Source organism: Mixophyes fleayi, chromosome 4 (genome assembly GCF_038048845.1).
Source record: "Mixophyes fleayi isolate aMixFle1 chromosome 4, aMixFle1.hap1, whole genome shotgun sequence".
Lineage (NCBI taxonomy): Eukaryota > Metazoa > Chordata > Amphibia > Anura > Limnodynastidae > Mixophyes > Mixophyes fleayi.
In genome coordinates this window covers 35598196-35619278 of record NC_134405.1, presented here as the reverse complement: position 1 = coordinate 35619278, position 21083 = coordinate 35598196, and the positions used below count along the sequence as shown (strand labels likewise).

The window sequence follows — 21083 nt, the reverse complement described above, 5'->3', positions numbered from 1 at the left end:
CAGTGTAACAGGGAGTAACTTTATACATCTGGTTACATACACTGAGGTGCAGTGATGATGGGTTCTGGGGAGGAGGAGACTGTGTGTCAGTATAGTGAGACATTTTATCACAGTGTAACAGGAAGTCACTTTATACATCTGGTTACATACACAGAGGTACAGTGTAGAGGTACAAAGCCAGATCCATAATATAGGAGTACAAAAGAGTTTTTTTGTAAACTTGCTTTGATCACCTGCATTCATTGAGAATGTGTTTCATACATCTATGGATATTTTTGCATCCGTCTTGCCCAGCACTATACCAGTAAAAGATTACTATTATATTCACATATACTGCCTTGCCCATGCTGTGGGGTGTACATACTCCCACGTCACCAATGTAAAGGAGATCCATGACCTATCTTGTGATGGAATGGGTCTGTCCAGATCTTGTGGCAGAATAAAAGACTTTTTCTTGCCCAAAAAGCAAGTCTCAGGCTGTGAGTTTCACTAGACTATAGTGGCTTGCTGCATACCCGGCATTGTGATCCCAGATCTGGTGACCCACTGCTAATATATGTGGGGCTTAGCTAGTCAGCGCACTTGTCTTTTTCAGATTCAAAAGCACTGTGTCTGGTGAAGTAGACCAGGCATAGAAGGCCTGCGGGGTTACCAGTGTTACGCTACTAAACAGTTGGGAGTTAGGGCACCGATGAATATTGTTCTGAGGAAATGCAGGGGCAAACGCAGGATTTGTAGAGGGGGGTATCTACACCACCCCGCCAGTGGGTGTGACCAGCATGCATAGGGGCATGGCTATAATTTTAGACAGTGCTTGGCTGCTCACCAACTCTTCCTATCACCATAATATACATGGGCAATGATGCATGCACTCAGGGCCGGATTAAGGGAATGGAGGCCCCTGGGCTAAGAGCGCCTCCATTCCCCCGTGAGGCCCCCAATGTGAGCCAACCGCCGCCCCCCCGTCCCCAGTGAGGCCCCACCAAGCACTTACCTGTCAGTGCAGTCCTCCGTCCCCGGCGCGCTGTAAGCTCCTTACTGAAGAGATCACTCATGAGATCTCCTCATTAAGCAGATTACTGAGCGCCGGGGACGGAAGACTGCACTGACAGTGCTCAGCAGCATTGATCGGGCTGGGGGCGCCCCCGGACCAATCAATAATGCTGCTGAGGACTTTGAAGGGCCCCCTGGATGCCCGAGGCCCCTGGCTATAGCCCTGTTAGACCTCGGGCTAATCCAGCCCTGCATGCACTACTGTTATGTGCACGCAGCTCTCCCTTTTCAAGCAGAGCTGTGTGAAGCGGAAACAGGGTCCAGCCACCTCAATTATACAGTGCCCCAGGCTTGGAGGGGGGTTTCCAGGCACTAGAACCCCCCTTCAGTTTGCCTATGAAATGGTAAGCGGATCATAGACTATCTAGGCATATGATTGTCCATGGGCAGAGGCTTATATATTTCTTTACTGAGAAATCAGCTACTGTTCTTACCACATGTGGGGGCAGATTGTCCAGGTCTTGGAACGGAGTCTCCAGGTTGTTTGTGTCCATATCGAATACTACAACATCTTCCAGAGCTCCAACATTGACTTTCTGTAGAAGGGAGACGGGTCAGTAAATTCACAAACCTCTTTATTGGCACAAGGTTACCCATCCCTGTAGATGTAGACCCACCAGCACCAAAAGATATAAAGATATCATTTTTATACCTAAGAAATGTTTACTGTTTATTGGCATACATGATATAAAGTGAGGAGTGATCCACTGACCTCAATCAGACTGCTGTGAACGCCAATCAGATAAGGCATAGGGGCCCTGGGAAAGAATGGATAAGCTGGGGTCAGGGTAAGAGTAGAGGGATAGAAAAACAAAATGACATCGCCATACACTGAGTGACTGACCCGCAGTAATCCAGGAGATGGGGTGGTAGTGTAGGGATGTAGATATGCTGCCAATACATGGGATACAGGAGGGCTGCGGAGGCGTGTACACACGCTGTCAGCTGGGAGAGAAGACACGTCACACATGCATGTTAGTATCCATGGAACCATCCTTCTCTGTTACAGTATATAAAAGAAACACTAACAATCAGGATATTCTATCACAATATCCCAAGTACTCTACTCTCTATTCCACTCTATAAATGGTCCTGTGGTTGATGATAAAGCTTCTGCCTTTCTTTCCTCCTCGCATATTACCTGATCCCTTGATCCCCATCAAATTAAATTTTATTTTTTAAGTTTTTATTTTTTAAGTTTTTTTTATTTAAGTTTTTACTTTTTCTATTCAACTTTGTTATTTTTTTTTTTTTTTTGGCTAACATCATTATTACATTTCTTCTTCTTCTTTGGGTTGTTTCCTCTCCCTGCAAGCGTTACCTTGATTACTTCTAACCTAAAGCAGCCACCTCTTGCTCCATCTTCACTTCCAATCTACCTCTTGTGGTTTACATCAATACTTCTTCAATGCTTATGTTGACACTTATTCTTAGTTGCAAACCCAAAATATGGGTTTTCCTTACTGAAACATACTAAAGATCCTAAAAATCTTCAGCTGCTAAATATAAGAGGCAATTCTTCCTATTAGCTATTTTAAATTTATATTTCGCCATCAATACAGTCAGTTAGTCACTTCTTGTTTGAACTATGAGCCAAAAATACTTTGCCAAATCCTGGTTCTCATTGTATAAACCATTGTGTCTTCTTTCCGTTTTCTACCTCCTCCTCACTCCCTATACGATTTGGAGTATATAGAGTGCTTGTGTTAAGCCCTCTTTTGTTGTCTCTTTATAGTTCTTGCCATCGACTCAAAATCAACTGATTATTAGCACCATTTCTATGCTGTTAATAAGTAACTATATGCCTCCTGTGAACTCTCCCCTCTTGTACCACTAAGCACTATCAGTCATGTTATCCTTAATGTCATACTTCTACTTGAGACTTCACCTACATAAGACTTAGGGGTATATTTACTAAACTGCAGGTTTGAAAAAGTGGAGATGTTGCCTATAGCAACCAATGAGATTGTAGCTGTCATTTTGAACTAAATAAATGAAAGCAAGAATCTGATTGGTTGCTATAGGCAACATCTCCACTTTTCCAAACCCGCAGTTTAGTAAATATACCCCTTAATCCTTGTGCTTCCCCCTATCCACTTACACCACTGCACTTGAAATTTCTATTTAAGAAACTTTACCATCCCTCCATTTGATGGTGCTTATGGGTCAAATTTGACTCTTGTTGTCATTTTTGATGTTTATATATTATTATATTTTTTTATATTACCATAGTTACAATAGGGGTTAAAACAGTACTACAACATCAGGGATGGACAATATATAGCAGTTACAAGAGCAGTGTAGTACTGGTAAAGGTGGCAGGGGAGTATATAAGAAGGGGCATTATACCCATGATGACGACAGCGGTATAACACTTACGGTGCTGAGTTTGCTGGAAGTAATGAGGATCCTCCTTTCGCACAGCAGGCTGGCATATAACTGCAGCATCGTGTCCACTTGGACAGCAACAAGGAACTCTGTGAGATTTCTCTGAGAAAAGACACCAGAGGATAGAGAATTTGTGACGGTCTCAGAGAAAATACTAAATAGACACGATTAGATATATCTAATTACGTGGTGAAATATGCAGATAAGCATTGATTTTGTGAATTGTAGTGGAAGAATGACAGTTATAATTGGATAGGTTGCTGTGGGATATTCAACATTTGTGCACTTTGCATCATTTGTAAGATATATCCCAATGTCTCCAGACAGAAAGAAACTACTACAGTAGTGAAAGCGAGAGACCACCAGGGTCAAGCTGAAAGGGACTGACAAAAAGGTCACACAATATCTTAGACAGCAAGGAACAAGACAGATCAATAGAGAGAGGAAGTGAAAAATTGACAACATGAGATAGACCAGTGGTCAACTTTTTTCAGATTAGACCCAAGTGTCCGTGTGTAAGTGTTCTGTGACCCCAAGTCTCACATAGCCATTGGTCTGTGAATCCAATCATGGCATCATTGTTCTGCGTTATCAAGTGTAAGTGTTATCATTATTCTTTGACCACAGTTGTTAGTGCTCCCTTATTCTGGAACCCGAAGTGTCAGTGTGCCATTGTTCCAGGATTCCAAGTGTCAGTGTATAAATGTTTTGTTACCCCAAGTGTCAGATTGCCATTGTTCTGTAAATCCCAACATGGCACCATTGTTTTGCGTTCTCAAGTGTAAGTGTTATCGTTATTCTCTGAGCTCAAATGTCAGTGCTCAATTGTTCTGGGACCCTAAGTGTCAGTGTGCCATTGTTGTGGGATTCCAAGTATCAGTGTGTCATTGTTCCAACTGTCAGTGCGTAAGTATTCTGTGACCTCAAGTGTCAGATCACCATTGGTCTGTGATCTCCGTCATGGTACCATTGTTCTGTGTCCTCAAGTGTAGGTGTTATCATTATTCTTTGACTCCCAAGTGTCAGTACTCAATTATCATCATCATCATCTATTTATATAGGGCCACTAATTCCGCAGCGATGTACAGAGAACTCATTGACATCAGTCCCTGCCCCATTGGAGCTTACAGTTTAAATTTCCTAACTCACACACACACACAGACATAGACATAGGGAGAGAGACTAGAATAAATTTGATAGCAGCCAATTAACCTACTAGTATGTTTTTGAAGTGTGGGAGGAAACCGGAGCACCCGGAGGAAACCCACACAAACACAGGGAGAATGTTCTGAGACCACAAGTATCAGTGCGCTATTGTTCTGTGAGTACAAGTGTCGGTGTGCTTATGTTCTGTGACACCAGGTGTCAGTGTTATTATTATTCTGTGAGTCCAAGTGTTAGTGTTGTCCTGGGAGCCCATTGTATCATTGTTCTGCGACTGTGTGACTTGTGGAAACTACCAGGAGGCAATTCCCATTAGAATGTATTGCTCATCTGACAATTGGGGGACCCAAAAACAGATTCTGGAACCCTGCTTTGGTCCCGACCTGCAGCTTGCACACATCTGAGATAGAGGAAGTAAGAGAAAGTGACAGTCCATCAGAGAGGAAGTAACAACAAGAGACAGTTCATCAGAGAGGAAGTAACAACAAGAGACAGTTCATCAGAGAGGAAGTAACAACAAGAGACAGTCCATCAGAGAGGAAGTAACAACAAGAGACAGTCCATCAGAGAGGAAGTAACAACAAGAGACAGTTCAGCAGAGAGGAAGTAACAACAAGAGACAGTCCACCAGAGAGGAAGTAACAACAAGAGACAGTCCATCAGAGAGGAAGTAACAACAAGAGACAGTTCATCAGAGAGGAAGTAACAACAAGAGACAGTCCATCAGAGAGGAAGTAACAACAAGAGACAGTCCACCAGAAAGGAAGTTGAAAATAACTAAAAAAGTGACTCACATTTTCTGGAATTGATGGAAGTTTTGCTGGGTCCGGAGCAACAAAATATGAAAACTGGGGGTAAACAGAAAAACAGATACATATATTATGATACCCTGTATCTCGGGCACTGTGAGACACCATACATCAAGCTGTTACATTTCACAAATTGACTGCATGAGGGACTCTCGGTTTCACGTTTCTATATGATGGTTCTCATGTCCCAACAGGTCATGTTTCTATGAGTTCACTCAGTGTAAAAATGTAGTGTAATCGATAATCTATTAAAACATATAAATTCACCTGTGCTTGATAACAAAAATCCTTAATAAAAAATTATACATCCAATGATCAGAAAGGTATGTAAGGTTATTTCCCCCCATATTGTGTGAGCTATACATTGATGTGTACAGTCATGGCAAAGAGTTTTGAGAATTACACAAGTATTGGTTTTTGCAAAGTTTGCTGCTTCAGTGTTTTTAGACCTTTTTGTCAGATGTTGCTATGGTATACTGAAGTAACATTACAAGCATTTCATAAGTGTCAGAGGCTTTTATTGACATTTACATTAAGTTTATGCAAATAGTCAGTATTTGCAGTGTTGACCCTTCTTTTTGAAGACCTCTGCAATTCGCCCTGGCATGCTGTCAATCAACTTCTGGGCCACATACTGACTGATGGCCGCCCAATCTTGCCTAATCAATGCTTGGAGTTTGTCATAATTTGTGGGGGGGGGGTTTTGTCCACTCGCTTCTTGAGGATTAACCACAAGTTCTCAATGTCATTAAGGTCTGGGGAGTTTCCTGGCCATGGACCCAAAATTTTGATGTTTTGATCCCTGAGCCACTTACATATCACTTTTGCCTTATGGCAAGGTGCTCAATCATGATGGAAAGGGCATCGTTCATCACCAAACTGTTCTTGGATGGTTGGGAGAAGTTGCTCTTGGAGGATGTTTTGGTACCATTCTTTATTCATCGCTTTGTTCTTAGGCAAAATTGACTCTTTGCATAAACTTAATGTAATTGTCAATAAAATCCTTTGACGCTTATGAAATGCTTGCAATTTTACTTCAGTATACCATAGCAATATCTGACAAAAAGGTCTAAAAATACTGAAGCAGAAAACTTTGTGAAAACCAATTCTTGTGTCATTCTCAAAACTTTTTTTGGCCATGACTGTATACTGTTAGATTTCCCGTTCAGTTCCTGTACTCTTGTCAGATGATAATAAAGCACCCACCATGTCTAGGTTCAGAGCCATGTGCACCTCCGGCACTGGATGGTCATAAAGAGACTGCAGGGTGTCAGTTATCTCGGTGATCTGTCCGGGAGGAAGAGGACACAGTGTGAGAGGATGGAGACAACATGTAATGGACACATGGAAGGATAATATAGATAGAGAAGAGATACGTCACCTGATCCTTCACCAAGTACTCTGCAATATGGTTAAGAAGTTTGTAGAAAAATTCAAACCATGGCAGACAGCTAAAACAAAAAGAGATACAGTGGTACAGTAATTCATAAGGAATAGAATAGAACTGCTGAGCAAATATATCCCTCAATTTCATTGTATCATGGACTCATTGTCCTGCAGATAAAGCCAACCCTACTCATTTCAGTGGGCTGCATACTGATCTGTATTTCATAGTCTTCACGACCTACAGATTTGTTATTTCCTTGGTCTGTAGCTATAAAGTTATCATGTTGATGCATCTTTACAAGTAATAGATTCTCTGTGCATTAAACCAATATTATACTTCAAGTTCTCCGTGAGCTGCAGATAAACTTGTATATCAGGCCTGGCTAACCTGTTGCTCTGCAGGTATTGTGAAACTACAAGCCCCAGCATGCTTTGCCAGTAGATAAACAGCTGATAGCTAGCATGGCATGCTGGGACTTGTAGTTTTGCAACACGTGGAGAGCTATATGGTGGCCAGACCTGCTCTTTATCTAACAGGTTTCTTGTACTACAGGCGCTACAAACAGTGCAGTGCCAATGTACCCAGATACATAGATTTATGGGCCAAGATGTTGACATCCAGCGGTGCACAAGTTTGCATCCTCTGATGGGAAGAGTTGGATAGATTGGGAGGTGGCTTTTCATGGATGTGGATTAAGGGCCTGAATGTGCCTGCTTATGTATATATGAGCAAACACAAGATTTATTTTTGCAGTACAGCATTATTTACATTAGCTAAACAGGATGTGAATTTATAAGAGTATTCTTTGTTTTACATGAGGGAGAACAGCGTTTTTTCTCCCCGTAAAGGACTGGATATTTTCACATCCTCTGATGTGTCGGATATCAGGGGGTATATTTACTAAACTGCGGGTTTGAAAAAGTGGAGATGTTGCCTATAGCAACCAATCACATTCTAGCTGTCATTTTGTAGAATGTACTAAGCAAATGATAACTAGAATCTGGTTGCTATAGGCAACATCTTCATTTTTTCAAACCCGCAGGTCTGGTCTTATAATTTCAGTGGGATGCATATTGCACCATACAGTTGCAATAACATGGAAAAGTAATTTCTATATACTTCTAATGTGAAAAAAAACATTCAAACACATAAAAGTAACATGTTATAAAAAGAGTAAACTTATTACCTTACATTCTTGATTCATTTAATATGTAACTGAGACTGAACTAACTTGTAAAAGTTTAAATTAATGAAAGAGGTGGTCCTAAAGTAATAGTAGGTTACATTTTGAAGTGGTATATTTACTTTTTTCCATTTTGAAGTGGATCTGCAAACTCGTAAAAGTATTCCCCTTTTACGGAGGCAATCCAAAGGACCGGCAAGAAGGCACCTTGAAATGCTCTTGTGCAAACACAAGCATCTCAGGCATATCTGATACTGGTATTGATACAAATACAGATTTATTCCTGGATTCCTTCAGGGGTACAGTAACACTTACCTCAGGATACAGGTGCAGTTTTTCGCCTGTACAGACAGGCGACAAAACCCAAAACGCTGGTAGCCCTGGAGATCGGTCAGAGTGAAACTGAAGTGCTGGACTGAGGAGTTCTGCCATCTAGACCACAGGGACAAGGGGTAGAGTTATGGTGATACAATGGAAGTGAGTGGGAGAGAGAGAGTAGAGGCAGAAAGACAAAACAGACTGAAATAGAGAAGAGCAAGAAGACAGAACAGACACAGGAAAGAGGAAGTTAAGAGAAAGGATAGACAGAGAGAGGAGATGGAGAGAAAAGAAAGAGGAGACAGAACAGACACAGGAAAGTGAGAGACAAGAGAGGAAGACAGTGAACAGAAAGAGGGCACAAAAAGATAGAAAGAGAGAGGAATGAGAGTGACAATGGGTAATAATACACAGTGGTGGGTGATGAAGGGAATTATAGAGAAGGTCAGGAGGTTGAGGTGGGGTACGGAATAATGATGGTGATTATTCCGACAAGACTTACCCCTACGTCTTGACACCGAAAGGCTTCTTCCCGACCAGGATCCGGGGCGACTGATGTGCCAACCGACTGGAAGCAATCGCAATGAATGAAGAAGACGGCGCAACTTGATGACGTCACTGGCAACCGCGACACTGTACATTGGACATTGTACAAAGCGTTGTACATTGTCCATGCCCGCATACTTACATTGCCCCCTTAACAGCACTGATACCAGCGTCACAGTTGCCAGTGACGTCATCAAGTCGCGCTGGCTTCTTCATTCATCACGATTGCTTCCAGCCAGTTGGCACATCACTCGTCCTGGAGCCTGGTTGGGAAGGAGCCCTTTAGTGTCAAGACGTCAGGGTAAGTCTTGTCCGGGCAGTCAGCATCGAGACGCTGACTACCACCGGGAGGTTGGGCAGTGAATAAGATGCTTAGAAAGAAAAAGGGAAACACAGAAGACTCAGCGAGAGTCAGATATTGTGGTGTTTACCTTTCCACATGGAAGGGAAAGCAGAACTTTGTGAGCGTTGTAACAGAGTCCTAGGGTATGATCAGAGACATCATTATATATATTATATATCTTAGTAATACACATGTGTCAATATACTGTATATTAATGTGCAGTTGTGAGTTTCCTGTGTCAACTGTCAGTTCTTTGGGACAATTCTCACGATCCTTCTTTTCTGCTACCTTGCGGCCCTCATTATAGGGGTGCAAATGCATTTCTTTTCTTTTTTTGCCTGCAGGGAAAATACTGTCTGCTGTTGTATGTAGCACACAGATACTGGACAGCTTTACCTTTACACTGTAATTTAGAGTTGAGGTCGGACACCCCCCTCCCAACTCTCATTGTGGATAAACTTCTTTCATCGGCACCCAGACGTGGCTTTTTGTTATTATGTCTATTGTTCTGTAGTCCTCTTAGTTATGTATTTATTTAAAAAAAAAAAAGTTTTCTTTGCTGCCCCCCTGGCTGACATCATCCTACTGTCAGCAATCAGAGGACAGCGGTGTCACTTGTACAGCTGCTGTCCATGACCAACAGGACATCGCGGGAGGCCACCAATGAAGGTTACCGCCATGGATAGCTACTGATAGTCATCACCAGGAAGGGGGGGAGCTTTGATAAATAGGCAGAAGCCATCTATATAAATATATATATATATAAAATCTATCTTCTCACCTGGTCATCAAAATGTTCAGGGAACTGTCTGTTTAACACCGGATCTGAAATTAAAAATGAACACTGTAAAATGATTAAATAACAGAGAAGAATTTACAATATGGAAGAGTGTGTGGGGCTTCTGATGTAATTAGGAAAGAAAAGACAGATTATTATTATTATTATTAATCATTTTTATTTATAGGGTGCTACTAGGTGTCCGTAGCGCCGTACAGGGACAAACGATTACAATACGAGGTGAGACAGTATGGTACAGTAAACAATAAGCACAGTAACTCAGTAAGCTCGAAGCACAGCTAGAGAGGGTGTGGGGGGGGAGAGGGAAGATCCGCATGCGACGGAGCCCGAGAGGGAGGGAATGGATGACGGAGACCCCCAGAGGGGTGAGGAGAGAAGCGAGAGGAGTCAGAGGGCAGAGGGTCCTCGAGGAGGAGGGCTAGGTAGCTGGAGAGCAGAGTTAGAAGTGGTGAAAACAGGAGGAGAGATGGCCCTGCTCAAGGGAGTGTACAATCTAAAGGGTGGGATAGACAGACAGAGAGACACTGGGGTGAGAGGGAGAGAAGGGGGAACGGAGGCAGATTCAGGGAAGGGGGATGAAGGGGGAGAGGCAAAAGATAAGGTAGGAAGTTAAGTGGGAGACAGGAAGGCTTTGAGAAAAAGGTGGGTTTTTAAAGCCCATTTGAAACTGGACAGATTAGGAGAAGTTCTGATGGAGGGAGGGAGCTTGTTCCAGTAAACTTTCATATTGAGCAGATTGCAGTTTCCAGGGCAGGGACTTGGCTGATCCACATCACCAGGTTGTCCACCTAGTGCTTATATGGACCAGGTGACTCCATAATGGAATGTGCCTACAAGGAGGTAAACCGAGGCAGCAAGTTGTGACGGGCATTAAAAAGTTGTAAAAGGTCTAGCTGCATGAGTCTGACTAAGGCTTTCCAACTTCCTGGCAGCTCTAATACTGAATAAATGAAAGGTAATAACATTTGTCTTTTACAGGGTATAGTGCTGGTATGCAAATACTTTCTATCAGTGCTTTTTTTGTAAGAAAAAAGGTGCCGGAACTCACATCACGTAGTCAATCACTGTACATGCACCCACACAGAGTTGTGTAAAGAAACATGACGGTCACCACCCGCAGTAAGCACTCAGCGCACGACCACACGACCAATCACAAGCCGAGCAGTGCCATCACAACCAGCGCGGACGAAGTACGCATACATCGGACTCGACACACAAGCAGCCCGCATGCACCGTTTTAATGATTTTGCCGCCGACCTGCTAACAGTAGCAGACACTTGCTGCCGACGGATGCACATTATGTGCAGGTCCGTCCAGCCTTGACAGGCAGGGACAGTGTGCTGCCCGGCTGCTCTGATTGTGTTTAAACAGCCTAAACTGTTAGAAAGGGGCGGGGCCTAAATCGCCCCCCCCCCCCCACCCCCCTAAATCGCCCCAGGTACAGTAGTTTTCTAGATCCACCCCTGCCTGCTACGCTCGACAGGGCGATTCAAGTCCATGTGGACCAAACATTAAATGTTCAAAAGTTACTTTTAAAACTTGGAAAATCCATTGAAAAAAGGTGGCGGAACTCAGTTCCGGTGAGTTCTATGACAATAAAATCTCTGCTTTCTATTAGTTTATATTTACAATTTGTATTTTTTTTAGTCATACATTCATGCCCAAAAATCTAAATGTTTAAAATAAATATAAAGTTTAGCGGACTTTCCGTAAGGGATGAGAAGGGCACCACTGTATTCCATTTTAGGCAGCAGAATGACTAGGCACACACCTTGCAGGGGAGATGCCCCCCTTTGGGTAAACAGGAGGAGGCAGGGGCCATCTGTACAAGTGCCCCAAACAATCTGGCACCCTGTGCCAAAAGTAGCTTACAATGGTCATTTTAAAAAGATTGATCAGAGCAGAACAATTGAAGATGAAGGAGAACAGACTCTGGAATGCAGGCGCTAAAGAAAGGAGAATGTGGCAATAGAGACACAGAGGTCAATACTTCCTCTTCTCTAAACTATGCTCAAATCTTTTCACAGTACGTGATGAAACCGCACACACAAAGCAGGAAGTCTGTGTCAGACACAATGCATAGAACCCTCACAATAAATACTGACTTCACAGTATCTGTTATAGATCTTCAACCTCAGCATTAGATACCAGCAACAGTATCTGTGATAGACCTCAGCATGTACTACTAGTAAAAAATAGTTACCGTACCTGTCCTGTGTAGACAAGTTCATCTGATGTTACCTTCAGTACCCACTTCACATGCTCTATGCAGGGAACCTTACACTTACTGCACTAACATAAGTATTGCCTATTATTAATGACTAATATTTATCCTGAGATAACCAGACTAAACTAAGGCCCTCTCCAAAGGTACAACAGACCGTTCAATGTGGAGCCATTTGTTGACCACTCATAAAAGATCATGAAGGATCTCATTTAAATAGAATATTCCATCTAAAGGGGAGATATTGATGGTAATTTCAACAGATCAACAAATTATGAATACTTATTGTGCAATGAGTAAGTAAGTATTTATGTCACAGGTATGTACAAATTTAGACTGTAAGCTCCAATGGGGCAGGGACTGATGTGAGTGAGTTCTCTGTACAGCGCTGCAAAATTAGTAGCGCTATATAAATAAATGGTGATGATGATGATGATGACTCATCTTCCTCTCTCGCCGCTCCTCCTCCGCATCCCCCCTCTGCCTTGCCCTTCACTGGCTCCCCATCCCCTACAGAATCCTTTTCAAACTCCTGACCACCACGTTCAAGGCTCTTTCCCAGTCCACTCCCCCCTATATCTCTAACCTCCTCTCCATTCACACTCCTGCCCGCTCCCTGCGCTCGGCCAATGACCGTCGCCTCTCCTCCACCCTGGTCACCTCTTCCCACTCCAGAATCCAGGACTTCTCCCGTGCAGCCCCCCTTCACTGGAACAACCTCCCTCGCTCCATCCGTCTCTCTCCCAATCTTAGCTCCTTCAAACGAGCACTTAAAACTCACCTCTTCCTTAAAGCCTACCATCCTTCCACCTAACCCATATTCCCCTCTCTCCTCCCGGTCCCTTCTCCCTCCCATATGCATCAACTGACTCCCTTTGTGCCTGAGTCTTGTTCACCCTCCCTTAGGATGTAAGCTCACTTGAGCAGGGCCCTCTTCCCTCCTGCATCCATCCCTGTTCTTCTGCTCCGTCCTTACTGCATTAGCCTGCCTGGAGCCTCTGAAGTTTGGTATTTTATTGTTTACTGTTCAGTAATGTCTTACCCTCTATAGTCTACTGTTTTGTACAGTGTACGGCGCTGCGGAACCCTTGTGGCGCCAAACAAATAAAGGATAATAATAATAATAATAATGATGATGAAATCTACTAATGTAACACAGCAGCATTCATTGTTATAACTATACTGTGGCGGCACACTTAAAGCTTTGGTTCTACAGACTATTTATTCTGGAAACTGACTAAATCACAGGGATACACAGGGGCTGACTAAAGGCTCAGGCTAGCCTAGGCTACTACACTCACAGTGCCCCCTTATCTACCATGCCAGGCTAATACATGGTAAGGAAATACTAACTCATCCTTAAGTTAAAATTTGACTTCTCCCCCATCAATGTTTATGTTCCTTAGTTTTCAAAAATCCACTCCACTTGACTTTTAAAAAGGGTCACTGCAATCTCTGACACTCATTTTCTTTTCATTAAAATTAGAACTATATAGCAGAATGAAGGCGTGAATGAGCGTAACTGAGGGTGAACATGTGAAGGGGGAGCGGGCTGTCCCACGTTCGCCTCTCGTCATCCTTGTTTTTCCTATTTGCTTATCCTCAACTGTCCGTATAAGGATGACTCACTGTATTCAGCCTTTACCATGGGAATACGTCATCATTAAAATATTATTACATTTTTCTTTCATAATTTCCCCTTTTTTTACTTTGGAAAACAACTATTATAGTTAAATTTCAGTTTACACCTCTCCCTTTCCCAATGTAGCACCCCCCAAAAAGCCTCACGCCCTAGGATGCAGCCTAGTCAGCCTATTGGATAATCAGGCCCTAGGAATGCATGCAGGTACAGCTAGAAAATGTTAAACTTTCACCTGGAAGACCTAGAAAGTTGAAATTTGTCACACTGGTAGTTGTTAGGACACAAATGACAGGATTGTTCCAAAACACCTTCAGTGTAGCCTAGGTTTGGAGCATCCATTCTGCACACAAATGTACTTCACTTGCAACTAAACCACTGAGTTCTACAGGCATTATGACATCAGCTTGTGATATAAAAGATAATTAGGTTAGTCTAGGAAACTACATTCATGCTTGGGGACCAATGCAAGTGCGTGATTATAAACTGTCCAAGTTGAACCAGTAGACCCAAAGATGGATTTGCGAACAAGCCACATTCATGCCAAAGAATGATACCGACACAGCCTTCTTGGGGTGCTTGGTACACTACAGTCCGAATTAACAGGAAAGAAGTAAGCAGCTTTAGTTGTGTCTAGGTTCAAGGTGCAGTCTGAGTCCTTCGACTTGTGGAATTTAAGCATCTCTCACTGACGGTTGTATGTCTCCCGCTTGCATTGATTTGCAAACTAGCCATTTTCACACCAAAGAATAACACCGCCAAGGCCATAAATGGGTAAATGCTATACTTTTTTCTCAGCAAGGAAAAGACATACTGAGTCAATAGACAGCACAACGAATGATGAGACTCAATCAACTCAGTCAGTCCTCAGCTTTATCCTGCAGGCCTAGAAAGTTAAAAGTTGTTGGACACGCAACTTTTAGATCACATATGACATGAAAAACCTAAAACACCTTCAGTGGTGCCTAGGTTCAAGGAGCAGGGACAGTCCTTTAAAGTGACTGGGATGGTGAGGAATCGGTGCTTCTCACAGTCAGATGTATGTCATCTGCTCGAGAACCAGAGCAAGAAGAACCTCCACATTTTGACCCCTATTGAAACAATCTGTAACATATGTGTATGAGGAAGCATTGGTATCATGTACACATTTTAAATTAAGTGGCAATTTAAAATTTGGAAATCCGCTGTGAGAAATGGGTCACCTGCTATATAGAAAACAGAGTGGATATTTTGGTGAAAAGCAGACAGAGTGAGATATAAGAGCTGGCCTGGCTGGTCATGTGACTGACTTACATCATAACCAGCCTTTGTGATGTCACTCAGCTCTGGTATAAAAGTCACAGCTGGGTATAGAGCAGTCAGTTATCAGCTCCATATTACACACATACATATACACAGACTTTGTTTACTGCTCTGATGGTGTCTGCTGATATGACTTCTCAGTAAGATTATTTATAACCTAAATGTTAAAATTAAAATTGGTCACATTTGTTATATATATATATATATATATATATATATATATATATATATATATATATATATATATATTTTTAAGCTTAGTATATTAATTTATTTATTTATGTGTTATTATATATAGGAGCCTGGGTGAGGTACACTTTTATTATATATTATTATGTATTTATATGGGGCGATGTATGCTTATATTATATTACTATTTATTATTTATTACGAAGCAGCTGGGTCATGTACACTATTATTTTATGTTGTATTTGCTATTTATTGTTATATACAGGGTGACTAGATCATGTATGCTTTTCTTACATATATTATTATTTGTTGTTATAATATACAGGGTGGCTGGGTGATGTATACTTTTATTATCTAAAATATAAAACAGAGTGAAGGTATTTATTAAAAATATTATTATTTTTTTATCTAATTGATGCATGTATGTCCAAAAATGTTTAACCCACTTCCGAAAGACCTAGAAAGTTTATATTTTAGGTCATAATTAACAGGAAAAATTCAAAACACCTTAATTGTAGCCTAGGTTCAAGTCTACGCAGCATTCATGGGTTCCCTATATGGAAGCCTGTGCAATGCAGGCAGGTTTAAATGTAAGAGCTGGCCTGGCTGATCACGTGACCGACTTACATTATAACCAGCCTTTGTGATGTCACTCAGCTCTGATATAAAAGTCACAGCTTGATATAGATAGCTAGGTATCAGCTGTACATTATACATATACACATACAGGGCCTGATTTATTTAGGAAGGTAAATGCAGATATGTGCTGTATTTTGTGTTAAATCCCACTGCTACACGTCAGTGAACACAAGTACACCCAATTCATCTGCTAACATAAAGGACACCACCGACAGCCTACGATTTCATGAGCAGAACAGGGAGAGGGGACTGGGCAATGTCCGATACAAAGTTTAGGCATCTCTAAGGTACGTGTTTTTCATTCGTATCACTTGCAACAGCTACAGGTCTGGTGCAAGTGCCGAGTGATAGTAATGACAGTCTCATATGCATGCTAGAACATGTGTTTGAAATCAGGAGCAATGGTAAAAATGCATTTTATGTACAGCAGACATTAATAACACATACTTGCCTACTCCCCCGGAATTTCCGGGAGGCTCCCGAATTTCAGTTAGAGTAGGCAATCTCCTGGACACTTGTGGAGGTGGGGCTTAATGACTTGATTGCGCAATTAAGCCCCACCCCTGCTTTTCAATGCCGTAAATTTCGCCTTTTTCTAGTAGGGGATGCGGGGCTATGGTGGCTCAACGGCGTCACCACGCTCCCCCTACACTTGTCACATGACCTGTCCTCCAGAGTCTAATGGAGGACAGCTTTTAAAGGTTGGCAGGTATGTAATAACATCCTGATACATGTAATTTATGGTGGGAAAAATGCTTTTTATGTGTTTTCTCATTAATTATTATTATTATTATTATTATTATTAACAGGTGCCAATAATTGAATACTTTTTTTTCTGCTCGTTCTGCTGGAACTTTACATTCCACATGTATTTTACGTATCTTGCAGTGTACTGTGTCTGTTTCAATACAGCAACTGCAGTATAAGCAGACTGTACCTGGACCTGTATTCAGCAAGAGACGGTTCTTCCAATCCGCTTTGTAGTTGAATACGGACGTGTGTAAAAAAAGCACAATGTGTTCGTTTTGCGTGGCTTAATGGATCAAGCCCACATTGTTGATTACTGTGGCTTCGTCTACTGATATGACATCTCGCAGACTGAGGTAAGCTTATTTTTAACCTAAATGTTAGATGAAAATAATGTTTAATTTAACATTGGTCCCACATTTGAACATTCCAATGTGAAGTAGATGACACAATAATTGAATTCACTCGCATACACTTGTACTCTGGTTACAGCACAGCTTGAAGGGGCATGATTGACCAGCCATGTGACAAGCACTCAATCTTATCATCAATCTATAACAACTCTACTTTATCTGTTTTAAATGATGCAAATATATCCCTGATTTCCAGAGAGGTCTTAGATTGATGTAATATGGGCAATGGTATAATACAACAGCAACCCTTGCGTTTCTTATCTCAGCTATGCCCATTTATGTTTGGATTGTAAGCTCTCACGAGCAGAGTCATCCCCACCCTTTGTTTCCATTTATTTTGTCTACTTTGTATGTCCTTGTATTATATATGTCCTCTTTTATTCACTGTACAGCTCTGCGGAGCACCTTACAAATCTATAATGATAATAATTTATCTTGTTTTGTTTTGTGGATTAATTTGTTGGCACTTGTTCCTAATATGATATGCATGCTGAGATGTAGGTCATGCTTGCCTACTTTTTAAATCTGTACTCCGGGAGATCGGAGTACAGATCATGTGACAGAGGGTAAGAGGGGGCGTGGCATTGTCATTACATCACTATAGCTCCGCCCCTATCATAAAATACAGAAATTCAGTGTATTGAATAGTGGGGAGCGGGGATTACTGGCGCAATTAAGCCCCGCTCCCCGCTATTCAGTGCTGTGAATTTCGGTATTTTGCAGGTTTGACTACTCTTCCGGCCCGAAATTCGGGAGCCTCCCGGAAATTCCGGGAGAGTAGGCAAATATGAGGTAAATGTTGGCATATAATGTAATAAATAGGATAGTTTTCCCTTGTTCATGGAACCCAGAGGGGACTTCTGTTATCCATATGATCTGTAGCATAAGAGGTATTATTTACTTTATAGTTATTCTTTTTTAAGGAAGTGTCAGATTGTAAGATGCTGAACCCTGGTGATAGGGACTTTACAGCCTGTCTACACTCACCAGATAAAAGAAGGATATTAGGGAGAATTCTCCTGGTTGTAGCTTAGATACCTCCACTGGTGCCTTCAGAGAGGATTCATGCTATTCTGGAAATAAGAGGCTCCTATGAGACATTGCCCCTCCTTGTGGCCTGTGTGAGATGTGCACTAGGGAATATAATATAGCTGAACTTAACTAGGATGACAATAAAGGTTCCGATGTTCATATTTTTAGGAGAAGACCTCCTCTCCTTTATTACAGCTCACAGTGGCTTTACCCAGTATTCATAGATGAACCCAGATAAACAGGACAAGTGGGAATAGGATCCCATAACTGTGTTCCCCTTATTTGGCAAGTAAAAGAAATGTGGGCTGGAATTTACAGCTTTTAGAAACATCAGGTTACATGAGTGGGAGCTCCTTCTTGCTATACTCCCAGCAAGCACTGGTATAGGGGGCAGTGATAACCACAGACATCAGAAATAAACTGGACAAGGTTTAGAATGTGGGGCTAACACGGCTAGGCTAGGATAGTCTGGGCAACAGAAGTAGTAGTTGTTAAGGATAAAAATGGACGTAGGCATAGGCAAACTCCATAGAAGAATAATTTGATCCCATGCACTTTCAAACCACACCCATGTGTAAAATATGCGGACCTGCAGAGCATTTGGCTTTCATAAGTACGCTTAGCTTGGGGCCTTTTGAACATGCTGCACATGCAGGCTAGTTGGCTTCCTGTTGGCATGTTGGGACCATACTCCACTGCAGTAGACATATTCAGCTGGTTAACATTATTAACTAGACGAATATACTGCCGCTGTAGATATGGAACACTGCAGTCGTCGGGAAAACTTCTTCATTGTACAGTGCCCAGGGCTCAGCACCAGCCCACCGTATGTTGGCCCACCGAGGTATGCCCTGATATGGGCAATGCCCCGATAGGACAGTCAACCCCCCACTTGACAGCCTTGTGCATACATAGGTGCACACGTCTGCATTTTAGTCCTAAAGGGCCTGGAGATAATAAAAAAACAAAGACAGAAAACATTACAGACCTATTCTACAACTAGTAATAAGATACAAAATAGTTTACTAAGGAGATTTGCAAATCTTAACTTAAAAACATATTTCTATATGTGTACAGAACCATGAGGTAAGTAAAATATGACCTAAAAAATGCTTCATTCTGTCATATCCCGTCTATCACTATATTCCTTTTTTTTTTTAGAAATTATGATCACTTTCTCTTTATTCTAATGCCATTGTCCCTTCAACCACTAAATTCATACTAGCTGCATCTGCTTCAACCCTCTAAATATAAGCTTTAGATTGTGAGCTCTTTCATAGCTTTTGTCATATGCAGGGCCATCTTAACAACATTATGGGCCCCCGGGCAAAGCAGTGCACCGGGGCCCCTAGATATAGATATAGATATATAGATGTATACAGATACAGATATAGATATAGATATATAGAGATAGAGATAGATAGATGTACTTGCTCAGTGACCCTTGTAGGTTTTTTTTGCAGGTTTTTTTCTTTTGCAGGATTATTTATTCTCATTAAGAGCCGTGCCTATGGGGCCCCACTTGCCCGTGGGGCCCCGGGCAGCTGCCCATCGTGTCCAATGGATAAGATGGCCCTGGTCATATGCTGTTGTGTAACCAAAATATATTACATTTATATATAAACCATATGCACAGAAAGGTATAGTAGTATAGGAGTGTAAGATACCAGGAACTAAAAGGTACTTACCTTTGTCCAAAGATGTAGGGCACAGAACCTCAAAGTAGCCTTCAAATATCCTTTCTGGGTTCTCTCTGCAATAGAGGTACAATGTGTGAGAAACACCAGGTCTAAACATGCCACATTACATATCCACATTGCGCATTCTGCTGCCAGCAACAGGGGCAAACGCAGGATTTGTAGAGGGGGGTTTCCACACCACGCCACCAGTGGGCATGACCAGCTTGCATGGGGGCATGGCTATAATATTAGACAGTGCTTGGCTGCTCTCCAACTCTTCCTATCCCTATAATACACATGGGCAATGCTGCATGCACTACTGTTAGGTGCACGCAGCTCTCCCTTTTCAAGCAGAGCCGTGTGAATCGGGGACAGGGTCCAGCCACCTCAATTATACTGCGTTCCAGGCTTGGATGGGGGGTTTCCAGGCACTAGGAACCCCCCCCCCCCCTTGGTTTGCCTATGAGCAATGTTATACACTCCCCGTTGCACAAGTCAAAAATGGGACACACCAAGCACTGCACAGAACTCTTTTTTAATATTTTACTAATATAGCCCTCGTGTTCACTGCAGTTGGAGAGAGGGCCAGTTGCTGCCGACCTCCCCTGTTGCATATGAAATGGTCATGTGACTCCCTAGAACTCCAGTGGGTTCAAACATTCCGAAAAGTCAACCAACCCACCTCCTTTAGGTCCATGAAATGTTTTGGATAAAACAGCAATATATCTACAATACATTGCACTTATCTTTATCCATAGGTCGGTCATCTTATCTTTAATAAAAACACAAATCCTACTGTATTCATTTCATAACCACCCTGCCCATTCCATAGAATGCCACTGGTTTCGGCTTGGTGAAAAGCCCGTTTTAATCACCTTAATTTGGATACAGACTGCATCATGTTAGTATAATGTCTCAGAATAGTTATAGGCCTGTACGATAAACATCTACATTTCAGTGACGTAGACAGGTGATGCATATTATAGCTTACAATGTTCCCTCATTTCACAGTTTCAGGTATTGATTATTTGTCTTTTAGAAATTTGTGGAACTGTTTAAAACTGACAACCTGCAGAGTACCACTTCTCTTGTTCTTGATATATGTTGTTACTCTGCATGCATAATCAATTGCACAGTGTCATTTCTCTTGTTCCCTATATATGAGCAACTGCAACGTACCACGGGTGTTTTCTCTGGCGATAGGGCTCTTTCATGCTTCTCCCTATGCA

General features: G+C 42.0%; 1 protein-coding gene across 1 annotated transcript in view; it reads right to left on the bottom strand.

Annotated features, from left to right (window-relative positions):
* Positions 1-21083, bottom strand: part of LOC142151187 (DENN domain-containing protein 1B-like) — a 57614-nt gene that overhangs the window by 28054 nt on the left and 8477 nt on the right. Inside the window, exons 2-12 of the mRNA XM_075206554.1 lie at positions 19864-19928; positions 9973-10016; positions 9280-9329; positions 8300-8416; positions 6796-6865; positions 6621-6701; positions 5400-5453; positions 3433-3543; positions 1898-1998; positions 1766-1811; positions 1488-1589 (exon numbers count right to left, since the gene is read on the bottom strand). Of these exons, the coding sequence (XP_075062655.1) occupies positions 1488-1589; positions 1766-1811; positions 1898-1998; positions 3433-3543; positions 5400-5453; positions 6621-6701; positions 6796-6865; positions 8300-8416; positions 9280-9329; positions 9973-10016; positions 19864-19928 (841 nt within the window). The remainder of the gene's footprint in view (positions 1-1487; positions 1590-1765; positions 1812-1897; positions 1999-3432; positions 3544-5399; positions 5454-6620; positions 6702-6795; positions 6866-8299; positions 8417-9279; positions 9330-9972; positions 10017-19863; positions 19929-21083) is intronic.